The sequence below is a fragment of the Lepidochelys kempii genome, chromosome 11, assembly GCF_965140285.1.
Source record: "Lepidochelys kempii isolate rLepKem1 chromosome 11, rLepKem1.hap1, whole genome shotgun sequence".
Taxonomy (NCBI): Eukaryota; Metazoa; Chordata; order Testudines; family Cheloniidae; genus Lepidochelys; species Lepidochelys kempii.
Window position 1 is genome coordinate 44913115 of NC_136390.1, and position 14947 is coordinate 44928061.

General features: G+C 42.7%; 1 protein-coding gene across 13 annotated transcripts in view; it reads left to right on the forward strand.

Annotated features, from left to right (window-relative positions):
- The window catches only part of OSBPL6 (oxysterol binding protein like 6), a 223187-nt gene that overhangs the window by 191920 nt on the left and 16320 nt on the right, over positions 1 to 14947 (forward strand). For 8 of the 13 annotated variants that reach the window (XM_073306013.2, XM_073306012.2, XM_073306017.2 and 5 more), the window contains 3 exons: positions 567 to 689; positions 1617 to 1721; positions 3236 to 14189. In XM_073306013.2, the coding sequence (XP_073162114.1) occupies positions 567 to 689; positions 1617 to 1721; positions 3236 to 3578 (571 nt within the window). In that variant the 3' untranslated portion in view covers positions 3579 to 14189. The other 5 variants (XM_073306020.2, XM_073306023.2, XM_073306025.2 and 2 more) reach the window with 2 other exon arrangements.

The following is a 14947-nucleotide window of genomic DNA, read 5'->3' on the forward strand; positions in this document are numbered from 1 at the left end:
AGGGAAGCATACAGAGATCCTGGTGCTATGGGGATTCTTCTGGCAGAGGAAGAATTCCAGAAAGTTCCAGCAAATACATGCTCTGGCGTGTCCTTTCCTACTCCCATGAATAGAAGCAATGTTTGCCCATTGGTAGTACTTGCTGTTGGCAGTATCATATGATAGCTGGAGAGATGCACATGCCTCACTATAGGTCATGCATGTGTAGCTGGTGAGCCAGCATATCAGCGATTCTTGTTTCTTATTATTCTCTTGCATGCTAGGGAAGGATCCTATCCTGTTGTTTGTGCAGAGAGTAGGAGGCTTGCTCTGAGGAGCTGAAAATGTAAACAAGACTAAGAAATTATATTTCAGATTCCGAAGTATAAATTAAATAATTTTACTTTTTGAATGGCCTTAAAGCTGGTGCATAGAACTCAGTAGCTCTTTTCAAGGACAAATAGCTTTTCTAGGCTTCTGGCCTTGTTTTCTGGGATGAATGTTTTTCTGGCAATGTTGTTACACAATGTGCTTTTACAGAAGATGAGATTGTATATTTACTAAAAGATCCATTGTTATCTGTATAGACTTTTGGAAGAAGGAAATGTAGAAGCAGCAGCCACAGAAAAGCAAAGAATAGAGGAACTCCAGAGAAGTCGAAGGCGGAACATGGAGGAGAACAACATTGAATACAAACCAAAATTTTTTAAGTGAGTAAAGTGATTTCAGTAATAAGTCTATAATTTGTTTTCTGTGCAGCCACCAACATAAGAGGTCAATGCAGAGGGCATCTGCCTCTTAAATAGGCAGGCCCAGGGTAGTGTAATAAAGAAGTGAAAAGATGGAAACAATCCAATTCCAAGAAATATTTTCGGATCTCTGACCCATATCTGAAGCAATTTTAACATATTTTTAAATTAATTTAATACTGGTTAACCAAACTAGGAAGCTGACGTTCCCAGTTAGTCCACAAGAGAAGTAAGACGTGGGCAATAGTCTTAAATATTTCTTCAGATCACCCTGCCAATGTGCCTCAAACTTAATAGTGGAGAAGGAAATACCAAAGGAAATGTATCAACTCATTTTTGTCCTAAATTTAGCTGTGTAATTTAAAAAAAGAAAGTGGTGGTGGAAAGAAGGTTTAAAACAACTTGAACAGAATTTTTAAGGTCGTTTTTCAAATTGTAATTACTCTGGTTTTTGTTTTGTTTTTGCAGGGAGAGGTAGTGTGGTTGCTTTTTTTTTTGTTTTAATTAAAACATTCCCTTAACTGGTGAAAATGATTGGCATAATTTTATTGTAGAAAATGAGTGAAATGCAGAAAGGAAACAAACAGCACAAATGGTGGAAGTAAATCAGGCTCCCAACTTGCAATTTCGTCTACATGGTTGGACACATACAGACACACAGAGTCCATTGAAGTCAATAGGGCGTCACATGGGTGCAGGGTTCTATGAATCAGATGGTAGAATTGGATCCTTAGATATTCTAAAATGCCTTCACTTTTAACACAGGTTATGAAATTGTTTTATTTTTAAATCTCTGATGTTTATGCTTTATCCTTTTAAAATATTAAATCAAACCTTTATTAAGACAATTTTCATCTGGGTTTGTTTTGTCTTTTTTTGCTTTTGCAGAAAAGTTATCGATGCCAATCAAAGAGAGAGCTGGGTTTCTAATGACACTTATTGGGAACTGCGAAAGGATCCTGGCTTTAGTAAAGTAGAAACCCCCATACTCTGGTAAACTGAGAATGTAGATCTAGTAAACATATCACTCTCTGAAGAAAAAATTAATAACTATGCACAATATGTTTCTTATAGCTAAATGTGGTTTGTGGGTCTACAGAAAACCTACCATTTGCTTTTATATTCATCTTTATAATGGACTTTCGAAAGTGCATTAGACCAGGTCCCTGACCACTTTTGGATCCTTTTTATTTTGCAGCAGCCATTTAAAAATAACCTTTAAAGTTTCATGTATTTAAAATGCAAAACAAAGGAAGCAGATACATTATCCAAAGTTGTTCAGAAGAGGTTGTAATACACAAAATTGCAACTGGTGCTTAAAACAGACATTGAGAGTAACAACAAACAAACAAAATGCAAGAAAAAAAAATTTTGTTTTAACTTATTTTGTTAAAAACTCTTGTGTTACAACAGTCTATCATTTCCAGCTTGAGGCTAGTCCTTTAGTGGGATGTGCTTGGACTGGCCTTGTCAAAAAGACATAATGCTTTTCTGGAAGCTCTTCCCATTCATATGCCATTGTTCATGCCTTAAACAAAACATGAAGGTATCCAATCAGTCATTTTAAAATATGTATTCTTAGGCTTGTGTGAGCAGCAGATTTTATTCATATTCTAAATATTGGCGATCATGTATTATTAAAAATAAAATCCACCTAAACTGATGAGAAGGGAAAGTGACCTGCTGTACATGCTTTAGCTTTGCGAAGCTGGTTATGTAATCAGACTGAAACAGGAAAACTAGCTAACTTTGTGACAGTTTTGGTAAATGCATCTGGGTTGCTAGTCAGAAAATTCATATCCAACATGCGTAATGCTGTGATATATTTATCGTATGTGCCACTGATTTGACATGGCCTCACACTTTCTCACATTTCCCCATAACTGTTTATACAATTAGAATTCACTATAGCTTTGCAACAGTGTTAGAAACACAGAAGGATTTAATAGGAGGTTTTCTGGTTTCTCTCCAGGTGCTGGATAGCACTATAAACATAGCGGGCACTTTCTATCATGCACACTATACTTTACTGGTCTGTTTGTCTGTGTCCGCTCCCAACTTGAATTTCTTAGCTGAATTTGTTTGGGGGATGGGTAGAGGCACTCATGCATGCTGGGTTAATGGCTTTTTGTGTTGTCAAAATAGCTTTTATGCAAAATTAATTTTTACAGTTTTTCATAAGGTGATTCTATAGTTTTTGATTGAGAAACTGGACTCTTAAATGTTTTTATGCCACAGTTCAATGTCTATGGAAGGAGGCTGGGCACTTCCTATCTGAAAAAATGACTGAAATGCATAACCACAGAGGGCAAATATTATTAAAGAAAGTTTTATTAGATAAAAATTTTTATTCCATACTATGGGATCTAGTCTTCTATTAATGCATCTGGTGTTTAAGTAAATTACATTTACCTGTATACATCTTCTGAATGTCCTGATGACACTTCTATGTGTACACATGTCTCACATCTTTTCGCATATACATGGTATATTTACTTTTTCTGCAGCTCAGCATTTCCCACAGTTCTGGACATCTGGGCTTCTCTTCTCTCTCTGCAGCTCCGTGGAGGCAGATCAGTTTTTTGGTGCCTCATGCTCTGGACAGGATCCCTCCGCTCCTTCTTACCACCAGGTTCTCTGCCTCCATGGCAGCAGATGGTGTTGGTTTCTCTTGCGCTCACCCTTACCTTTCAATTTGAGTTGTTTCTGCCCAGTTTTGGGGCAGTGGGGAGCAGTGTTCTCCTCTTCCCCTTTCCTCCTCCTTCCTGGGTCAGGTACACCTTCAGTAGTTTAACCCTCGCTGAGCATCCACTGCAGTGTTTCCCTGTTGGCTCTTCTGCCGCTATGTAAGCATGGCAGAGCAGCCAAGAAAACACAGGGTTAAAGCCAAGCAGTGCTCTGTTTGTGAGGCAGCCTTCCCAGGCTTGGCAGACAGTGAGTTGTGTTCAGCCTGCACCCAGCCAACCAACCCTAATTCCATTAGGGCCGAGGGCTGCTAATCGAAAAGGTAGGTGGGGTATTCTTCCCACCAAGGCAGCTGTGGCTTCAACCGGGGAAAAATGTACCAGAACTCCCAGTGCAGAGCAGGGAGAAGCTCTAAAAGCAAGGAGGACCCTGATCACTTGAGTCAGGGATAAGTAACAGAAACCCTTGCAGAACAAAGAGGAGAGGCTTGTGGGGCCACCAGTCCCTCCATCCAAGTCTTAAAGTGGATCCTGAGCACCCTGAGGAAAGAAGCAGGGCCTTTCCTCCCAAGCTAATCAGGAAGGGTTGGACAAGAATTCCCGCCTTCCCCTGGGAAATGGGACCCAGTGAGGGAGGATTATGAGGAAGACCTCTTCAGAGGGCTCCAGACCCTGAGGAAGGTAAGCCACAAAAGGCCACACCAAAGCTGAAGCAGAGCTTCAGCACTCCCACAGCACTCTAAAAATGTTAAAAAGGCAAAAAAAGGGAAGAGAAAGGACAAAAAACCAGTCGATATGAGTCCTTTGACTCCTCTTCTGTTCCCCCAGCCCCTTCCCAAACAGTATGGGCAACAGTTTTTTCGCTTGAGAAATGTCAAGCTATATGTAACAAGATTCAAATCCAGCCTGTTCAGCTCACCTCAGATGACTTTGGGGTATGGATGAGGGTCAAACCCAGAGAAGAAAGAGGTGATGGAGCTTGGGAGAAGCAGCTGGAAGAGGTGTAAGAGGTAATATCAGCATAAGCATAACCAGCAAATTACAACCTTTCCATAGACACCTTACTTTACCTCCTTTGTACAAGGTTTGGTGCATCTATAGGGGACCAACAATGGTTGCAACAATGATCTATACGGTCACAGTTCATGTCAATAACATCACAAGCAGGTTATGGTGGATACCCGCTTTCTCTGGGTGAGGATATGTCACACAGGGGTGGAGCATGCTCTGTCTATCTCCAAGCTCCATCCAAAAACCAAGCTGTGGGGTGAAGATGGCCAGGTTTGGGATGTCAGAGTTGGCCCCAGTCCTGTGTGAGGAGATCAGGTAGTGTGTGGAGGTGAGGTGACATTCGGGTGGAGAGGTTCAGGAGGTCCATGAACCAAAACTGGCGGGGCCAAAACATGGCTCGATCCCGGCGAATCTTGCGTAGGATTTGCGGGAGGGGGATATGGGAAAGGCGGAGTGGAGAGAGTCCATCCAGGGAGGAAAAGGGCATCGCCCTGCGAGTCCTCCTGCACAGCTCCCCTGGAACAGTAAAGCGGAAGTTTGTGGTTCTCACGAGTGGCGTAGAGATCCCATCACAGTGTGCCCCACTTGTGGAAAAGGTACCAGAGGGTGTTGTCGTGCAGTTCCCACTCGTGATTCAGGTAGAGCATCCTACTGAGCACATTGGTGGGTGCCAGGGAGATACATAGCCTGGACTGTGACCTGATGTTTGATGCTCTAGTTCAAGAGATGGATGGACAGAGGGAGGGAGTTCTTGCCCCGCTCTGTTTGTTGATGTAGACCACCACTGCAGTGTTGTCAGAGAGCAATTGGATGTGTTTGGCCTGTATGTGGGGAAGAAATGTCTGGCAGGTGAGAGAGACTGAACGCAGTTCTATGAGGTTTAAGTGCATCCTGGCTTCTCAAGGCATCCAGATGCTGTGCGTGGTGTGGCTGCCTAGAAAGCGCCCCCACCTGTGAGGGAGGTATCTGTTGTGAGCCTGGTTTGTGGTGAGGGTGGCTTGAAGGGAGTACTGACCAGCACGTGAGTGGATTGGTCCACCAGATGAAGGACAGCAGTGCCGGCTGGGGAATCAGGATCTTGCTGTCCAGGTGGTCACATTGTGGTCTGTTGACAGAGAGGAGCCAAGCTGCAGGCAACGCATGTGAAGACGGGCATGTGGCATAACTGAGGTGCACACTGTCAGATGTCCAAGAAGGGGGAAGCAGCAGCAGATAGTGATGCGGGGGTTGCAGCGCAGTCCTGCAATTTGATTCATGATGGTGGCGAAGTGGTCAGCCAGAAGGAAGGCCCATGCTGCGATGAAGTCAAGCCAGGCCCCAGTAAAGTCTATCGTCTAGGTAGGGATGAGGACTGACTTCTCCTTGTTGAAGCAGACCCTGAGAGATGCATGGAGGGTAGAGGATGGCGGAGAGTAGGCGGGGGTGGGAAAGTACAACAAGAAGCCATTCTTCCAAGTAAGGGAAACCAGAGTAGCTGAGACTGCACATCTGTGTTCACAACAGCGAAGACTTCGGTGAATATGTGTGGAGCCATCGCTGTGCCAAAGGGCAGGACTTGGAATTGACAGTGGCTGTGCCCCAGTGTGAAGAGGAAGAACTTGCAATGGGGCTGGGTGAATATCGATGTGGAAATAGGTGTCCTTCATGTTGAGAGCCAGACCACCAAGGAGTTAGGGGTGGGTGAGTAAAGAGAAACTCCACGCCTTTGGCGGGGACAAAGTACCATCTCTCTGCTCTCTTCGGGTCAGGGGCTCAGGAGGCAGAGGTCTGTCATATCATCTGAGCTGGTTGCAGGATAGCCTCGTTAATGGGGAGAACCATCCATGAGGATACTTGGGGTTGGAGGATGTCCAGCCATTGGTGCTGTGTAATAGTTCCTGATATTGGTGGCAGTCGTCTGGTGGGGACAGAGAGGTCGGAATGAGTGCCTCATCTGGGAAGGAACAGGCCACTGTGAGAACTGGCAGTCCCGGTTCCATCTCTCCTTCCCCCTTCCCATACACAGAGGGCACCGGAGGGCACACTGGGGACAGCTGGTACGAAGCTACAGACAGGACAGGGCATGCTTGGTAAGGATCTTAAGGTGCCCAGTAGTAAGGGTCTCCGAGCATGGGTGGTCTGCACCAGGATCATAAGGGGGCAAGTGAGGAGGTCTGTGCCATGACTCTGAATTCTGTTGTGGGGCCGGCGAGAATGAAGCCCTCAAACTTGGAGGACAGTTCCAGCAATGGCGGTGCCATTGGTACCAGAGGGTCGAGGTGGGGAAAACTGATGCACCACTCCAGCAGCAGCAATAATGGTTCATCTGCCAGGAAGGACAGAGATGTTCAGTGGTCCAGGAAGCAGAGGAGAACCAGGGTACAGGAGCAGCAGTTCTTCAGTAGACATCAGCGGGTTAAGGCGGCTAGAAGTACGAGGAGTTGCATGGGATGACCCCGAGGGTCCAGGCGGCATCGGCAGTACAGGCAGTAGGCTTGCAGGTGCCAGTGCAGTGATCGGAGCCAGCACTTGTACTGTTGGCTTCCACAGGCGCTTGTCCTTACCCTTGAGCCGGGGGAGCTTGGAGCTGGAGCAGCCAGGTCGACATGTGACTTCTCGCCTGACTTTTCACTGCTTGGAGAGGCAATGCTGCATTTTTGGACAGTCCTGGACAGGGATCTGCCCTTATGTCCGTGGCCCTGTTTCTTCTGCTCATGGCAGGCTTGTCCGGCTTTCGCGGTGCCATTGGGATCTGTGCCTGAGAGATGCTCAGCAGCGCTGACCGTCTGTGACAGCTGGTGCATCAGCAGTTTTGCCGGTCTCAGATGGGAATGCACCCATGGGCACATGGCCTCTTCCATGAGGAACTCCCGAAGTCAAAGTTCTCAGGAATCCTGCGTCCGGGGCAGGAAGGATTTACAGATTGCACATTGGATGGCGATGTGGGCCATCCTGAGCATTACAGCCCTGGTGAAAATGGGTGCAGGCAGGAGGCACAATTCTGGAAGCCTGGATTCCAGGGCATTGTCCCGTTTGGGGTTCCCCCCACCTCTGAGGGCGAAGAAAGAAAACTACACCAACTACCTGTGAACTGGAAGCTACAATCGGAGGTGGATTAAGATTTACTGGGGCCCTGGGCACAAAGAACATTTGGGTCTTCCACATCCCATTAAAAACACAAATGTATCAAAATGCATTAATACAAAGACTCCATTCAGTGTTTACACACTGCATTAATAATAAAGCAAATCATATCCCAGTTCAGTATGCCTAAATTAACTGCTCAATTTTTCTACATAGAAAATGAATATGGTTTTGAAAATATGGTTTGGCTTAGATGCATGCAATATATGTAAAATAACTCGAAATGAAATAATGTTAAAACTTTAGTGCTCTTGTAGACTCTTATTTAAGAACTGTTAACACCTGTGAATATCCTCCCTGTTATCTGAGTAGCAATGAAACATTAAAACATTTTTTTTAACATCGCTCACTGTGGTAAACTACAAGAAAAACATACAGGCCAAGCCAATAGTCTCTAATACAAGTTCACCAATACCTTATCTTAATTAAATTAAGCAACACGCTATCCATGTCAATTGTTTATCAGGCCTGAAACATTAAACAACAAAATACTATATTTATTTGAGTGATTATTTAAACAAACCCTCTATAATCCATTTTATTATTTCACGTTCGGATTGATTATTCTCTGATTTAGTAAGCACATCCTTAAAGTTTCACATTCCTTTTAAAGAGATTACGTGTTGTTATTATTTTGATTCTGTGATGTTTATCCCATCAAAGATCCCTTTTGCCACCATCTATTGAACTGGGAGAAGCTTAGCAAACTGATGACAGGCCGGCTTTGCGTGTCATTCCCAGGAGCATCTGTACATAGCAATGGGAAAAATGTGCTACACTTAATATCCTGTAAATGTCTCTCTTTTATATACCCATTAAATTTACCTTTTAATAATACTATCACATTATGTAACCAAAAATACAAAAACATTAAACATAATAAAAAATATGTCTTACCTTTCAAATGATCGTTTTCTCCTGAGTTTTGGGGGAGGAAAAATCATGTATAATGTCACCAAAGTCTATTTGTCAAACCAGTTCTGACTCAATTGCCATTAGAGATAATGCATTCCGATGCTTTTACTGCATTGTTGATCTCAGTTCATTTTTTATCCTTGCCATCTTCGAAAACGTACATTCTCCTTCACAATTTGTAACTGGTAGGGTCAGGAAAATTCTGAGAGCAACATTCACATTAGGGAATATCGATTGAAGGTCGCTTTGCCTGAAAACTTTCATTTGTACAAAGAATTTGAACTGTATGAGTTCATTGGGAAAATTTTTGTTCCAAGTCACTGGGGTAAACTGCAGCAAGTTCAGTGGTGCACTTGTGAATGTCAGAAATGTCCAGCAAGTTGTTTTCAAATAGTACTCCAAAGCGGTCGTTCAACAACCTATATGCATCCAGCTGGCAATGAAGACAAGCTTAATAACTGGTCGATTACAACCGAAAAAGTCTCAGTGTGAAACTTTTATATTCCCTCAAATAAAACCTCAGGTTGTCCCGAGTCATCTGCTGTTTTGGTTTTTGAGAGTTGGATCACTTTGATATTTCTGTGAAAGAGTCTTGCATGTGTTTTTAGCAGCATTTTCAAAATTCTCAAATTCTTCTCATAGAGAAGCCACAAATGATTCTAGTGATTGCAGTAACTGAACTACTGCATTCAGGTTGATGTCACTTTTCTGTAACTGCAAGCTGGTCAGTTTAAACCCTTTTAAGAACAGTGTCCCAAAGTTATTCCATTGTGGCAATGGAACGTGAGTCCATGCTCACTTAAGAACTTAATAACTGCTACAACATGCTTAAGGACATCTCTCCAGTACTGACATTCTGCCTGAAACTGCTGAGCTAGGCCCACACCAACTGTACCTGTTGCCTTTGCGTGCCGTATCCATGCCAGCATACAATTTCAGTGGGCCAAGCTTTTCTCGTGTTCAGAAAAACATGCAGGGTGTTCCCAATCACTCAATTGTTCAATAAAGGCATATGTTTTGGTTGAAAGAAGTTTGCAGGCAAAGCAGTAAACATTTCCAGTGAGTAAATAAGCAGTCTCACATAACAGATTCACTGTTGTGCAGCTGACAAGAGAATAGGTCTTCAGACAGCCAACACTTCTTCTGTCCAGTCACCCGAGCAGAAGCAGAGAAATTTTTAACGTTTTTGTTTTGACAAGAAGCAGATGAACCCACAGCAATCCAAAAAACTCCTGAAATTTTCATCAATGTTATTCCACAAGGCACGATCGCTGCTAAATTCATCTGATTGCATTGCATTTGTCTCACCTGCATAACTCAGTCCTGGCTTGCCTGCCTCTGGCAGGTCCTGATCTATAGTTTCCTCCTCTTGAAGGCCAAGGCCACCACTGCCAGCAATAGTGGCTGTCAAACCGACCTTGTCATCTTTATCCACTGTTTCTCCTTTCTCTCTCTCTCCTTGAAGTATTGATTTATTGTCAGTATCTTTTGTAGCAAAGCAACTTCTTTAACCTCCTTTGCTTGTTTCAGCTTTCTCTTAACACTCCTTCTTAAGTGACACCAAGCTGTACTCTGGGTTTCCTAAACAAATACAGGGGCGGTAAGATTCTTTTTTACTGTCTGTCAATTCTAACGGAAACTGTTGGCATCTGACCAATCATGTGGCAGGTCATTTGCATATTGCAACAGGAGTGTCTCAAAGTTTGTTGAGAAGTGACTGAAAAAGAATCATACATACTACATATTTAAAAGCAAAAACCCTGGAAAAATATTTTAGCTTATGTACTTAAAATTCAAAAACAGCTAAAAATAAACACAAGATTTTTGTAGGGGCCCCCAAATTGGCTGGGGCCCCTGGGCTTGAGCCCCGTGCGCCTGTGTGTTAATCCACCACTGAGTACAACTAGATAACACTATGAACAACTGTATACAAATATCTACACATAGCAAACAGACAAGAAATCACACTCTCACAAAGCTGAGGGTGCGAATGGACAGGGGTTCTGACTCTAGCCATGCGGCAATAAGAGGGAAGTGGAATGGTGTCGACCCTGCATGGCCTGTTGTAGCCTCAGCTGCAGATATGAGGTGGACGTACAATGCATGTGCCGGTCAATGGACGCTGCTACAGAATCTTTCGGCTCCAATGCATGGCTCACATGTGCACACACGTTTGGAATCCATATAGGGACCAGCACTTGAAGAAGAAGGTATATTACCTTGTTTTTTCCTCAATTCATGCTTCTGCTTGACTGAAGAAACGTATGCCATAGTAACTAGCTAGAACTCCACTTACCCCCATGCTAGCAGCAGTAAAATATTGATGCATAAAGAATATGAAGTTTAAATTATGAAGAATTTCCAGTAAGAAACGCTGCTGATGAAGCCTTGATAAAAGAGTTTACATTAGGGATTGAAGGACTAGTTCCAAAGAAAATATTGAACCATCCAGAAATACTGCCTTCCTCTCTCTTCTGTCTTAACTATGCATGATTTTTTTTCTCACCTACCCATCTTTCTCCTTATCTCACTATTATCCTATTCTGTACTTCAGGCCATATGTCTGCCTGAGTAAATTGTTCCCCTTCTCACACACCTATTCTGCTAGCCCCACTACCTCCTCTCCATTCTTAAAATGCTCACCTAGTTGTCATGCTACTAGTCGTGCCTTCAGAGTTCTGTGATACTGTGATCTTGGGGCCCATAGTATTTGCCTGAAGTGCTTCAGAATACAATCCATGCCAAAGAAAAGCAGTGTAGAGTTATAGGATCACATTAGCAGCTGACAGCAAGATTTACATCAAGGGCAAAGATAATGGGGAATTCTAAAATGGTAGAGGAAAGAGAAGCTGGTTAAGGGGAAATTGAGAATGAACGGGTCATAGAGACAATGAGAATAAGCCCTATAGGAATGTAATAGGGTTTAATGTGGTCCAGTTTGTAAAGAATACATTAAAGGTATAAGTAGGATGTTGGGTCTGGCCTGAGACTTTTTACGGCAGCTGGAGATGAGCAGAAATCTCAGTACATTCAGCTTTTCTCAAAAAGTTCAGATAAACATCCAGATATTATAGTGCTCATCCAAACCTTTCCGAATCTGAGAATCTGTTGAGGTCTTTGGGTCCCTGAGAAGGCTGTGATTTCTCCTTATTGTAAACATTAGAAATGTAAAGGAGAGTCTCAGCTTTCATTTTAAAAAGTCTGTTTCAAATGAAACTATAAAACAAGGTAAGCTGATCACTAAGGTTGAAAGGATCAAACAACTAGGTTCCACTTCTGCAGCAGAAGACTAAGGGGACCAAACAAAGCACAAATACACACTTTTTAAGTCATGTAAAATGCATCCATTATATCTGAGGCATATCTCAAAGAACCACCCAGCTCACCCTATCCATAATCCAGAAACTAGCATTGTGCACAGTGGGGTGACAGTGATAGATAGGAATTCATAGTGTTGTGGTTGGAGAGGCTTAGCAAAATAAAAATTTGCAGGTGTAATCAAAAAATACTCAGGCTGTCTCTGTCTCAGGGTTTGCTCATCACTAATTAGAATGTCAATGAGAATTTCAAAAGAGCCTTAAAGAGAGAAAATATAACTTTACCATGTAGAAAGTGAAAACAACTGGGGAAACTTGGATTCTGATCCTCGGAGGTGCTGAGCACCTGCAATGCCCATTGGCTTCAGTGGGAGTTGAAGGCACTCAACACCACTCAGGATGGGGCTCTTTCATTTATACATCAATGTAATAGTTCCTCTTTTAGCATTTTGTTTTCCTGTGAGTGCTTGAGATATAAGCTATTTGTCTAGGAGGTTTTGACGAAGAATATTTTTTTTTATCTTGTAGTCATTCACATTATTTTTACTTTAAAAGAAAGAAGCATGGACTAATGGAGAACTGTTCATTGTTGCAAGATTGCATATTCCATCTGACCGAATGGGTAGGCAGCAGGTCTGCAGAAAAGGACCTAGGGGTTACAGTGGACAAGAAGCTGGATATGAGTCAACAGTGTGCCCTTATTGCCAAGAAGGCCAATGGCATTTTGGGATGTATAAGTAGGGGCATTGCTAGCAGATCGAGGGACGTGATCATTCCCCTCTATTCGACATTGGTGAGGCCTCATCTGGAGTACTGTGTCCAGTTTTGGGCCCCACACTACAAGAAGGATGTGGAAAAATTGGAAAACGTCCAGCGGAGGGCAACAAAAATGATTAGGGAACTGGAACACATGACTTACGAGGAGTGGCTGAGGGAACTGGGATTGTTTAGTCTGCAGAAGAGAAGAATGAGGGGGGATTTGATAGCTGCTTTCAACTACCTGAAAGGGGGTTCCAAAGAGGATGGATCTAGACTGTTCTCAGTGGTAGCAGATGACAGAACAAGGAGTAATGGTCTCAAGTTGCAGTGGGGGAGGTTTAGGTTGGATCTTAGGAAAAACTTTTTCACTAGGAGGGTGGTGAAACACTGGAATGCGTTACCTAGGGAGGTGGTGGAATCTCCTTCCTTAGAAGTTTTTAAGGTCAGGCTTGACAAAGCCCTGGCTGGGATGATTTAGTTGGGGATTGGTCCTGCTTTGAGCAGGGGTTTGGACTAGATGACCTCCTGAGGTCCCTTCCAACCCTGATATTCTATGATTCTCTGATCTCTTTATATAACCTCTATTTAATCTCATTGTGCTAACATAATCCCATTCACCTCAGTAGCATTACACCATGGATGAATTTGGCCCATAATATCCAAAATAGTAATGAACCATTCTTTGCCACTTTACTTAAGTGGCATGTCTTATTAATCACATGGGCATATAATGCCCCCAGTCTGTGTATGCAGTTCCCACTGACATCAGTCTGAGTTGAGCGTGTATAACTGATACCATGATTAACAGGAACAGAAGCTTTGTGTGTTCAGTACCTTGTGACAATCAGATTTTAATTTAAGTGCATAACTTCAGACACCAAGTTTGGAAAAATGTCTCAATTTTTCATTAATGCCATTCTTCATGGGGCAAAGTTACATTTTATGAACCCTACAGGTGCTATCACTGACCTAATTTTGTTTAATTATAAGCACTATATCATTTATCAAAGGGAAAAATCATTTAAAAAAAATAGCATGAAGCCCGTGTATGGCATACTAAAATCTCTCGTATTCACATTAATGATAGGGACACTCATTGCAAATTACTGAATGTTAGGAATGAGCAAGGAGATGAACACGCAATAAAAAGAGCCCCAAAGAATAATGCATCACAGAATATTCTTTTTTTAGTTTGACAGTTGTCATTGATCAGAATTCTTAATGTACTATAGAATAGTTTGTTAAAATAAGGAATTCTTAATAATACAAGACGTCTCTACAGAATCTGCTATTAAATCTTTGCTGAAGAGTGAGAATAGCACACTGTATTTTGTGTGACTACTAAAGTGTATAGACTAGCAGAGGGCAGATTTGTGAGGTGCTACTAAAACATTTTAAAATAATTTATAGCAGCCCTTTTTTTAGGAATGTACACCACAAATGTAAAGAACTTCCTTCCTGCAATCTGTTCTCTGGCACAACTCTCCTTTGATTTAGTTCATGTTGTCTGAAAAAGGACTGTAAGGTCAGTCCACAAAACAGGCTTGCCTCATTACGTGGTCAGGACCCCAGTCCAAGGAATATACATGAGTAACTTCAGGGCTTGTATATACTGTGCCGTAGTGCAGTCTACAGGGATATGAACTGCAGCATGCACCAAAATGTTGCACTCCAACTGCCTGATGTGGATGCTGCTGGTGTGAACTAAAAGGAAGCTAGTTTGTATTTATGTAGTTCTCTTCAACAGGACTATGTTAGTGTGAACTAGGTGCCATTTAGTTTGTCCCAGCAGCATCCACATTGGGCAGCTAGAGCACAACATTCTGGTGCGCGTGGGAGTTCATGGCCTGGTAGTCCATACTGCAGTGCAGTGTAGAGATCCCCTTACCTATGTGAGCAGTACTATTGACTCTGAAGACTATTACTACGTGAATACAATATTGTCCATGTGCATGTGTGTTTGTAGGCTCAGACCCTTAGTCCTTTAGGCTGGTATGAAAAGAAAAAGTCCATAAGGTGAAATACAGGTTTCATTGAAGTCAACAGCAAAGTTATCGTTGACTTCACTGGGGCCAGGATTTCACCCTCAAGTCTCTATTTGTGCCAGATCTGTCTGACTCTAAAATGCATCCTTCTATCCAGAAATTATGGGTATTAGGTAGCTAGTAGAAATAGCAGAATGAGAAACAAGTTTCTTTACAAAACAGGATATGTTCAAAACCATTTCCATCATAACCCAATATTAATGAATTAAAGATAGCAGACAAATCCTACCTGCTTGACTTTGTTATGAAGCATGTCTCCACACTGCAGCTGGGAGCATGCCTCCCCGCCCAGTTAGACAGACACATGCTTGCTCCGCTAGAGCTAATGCACTAAAAATAGTATAGTATGGACGTTATGGCCCAGG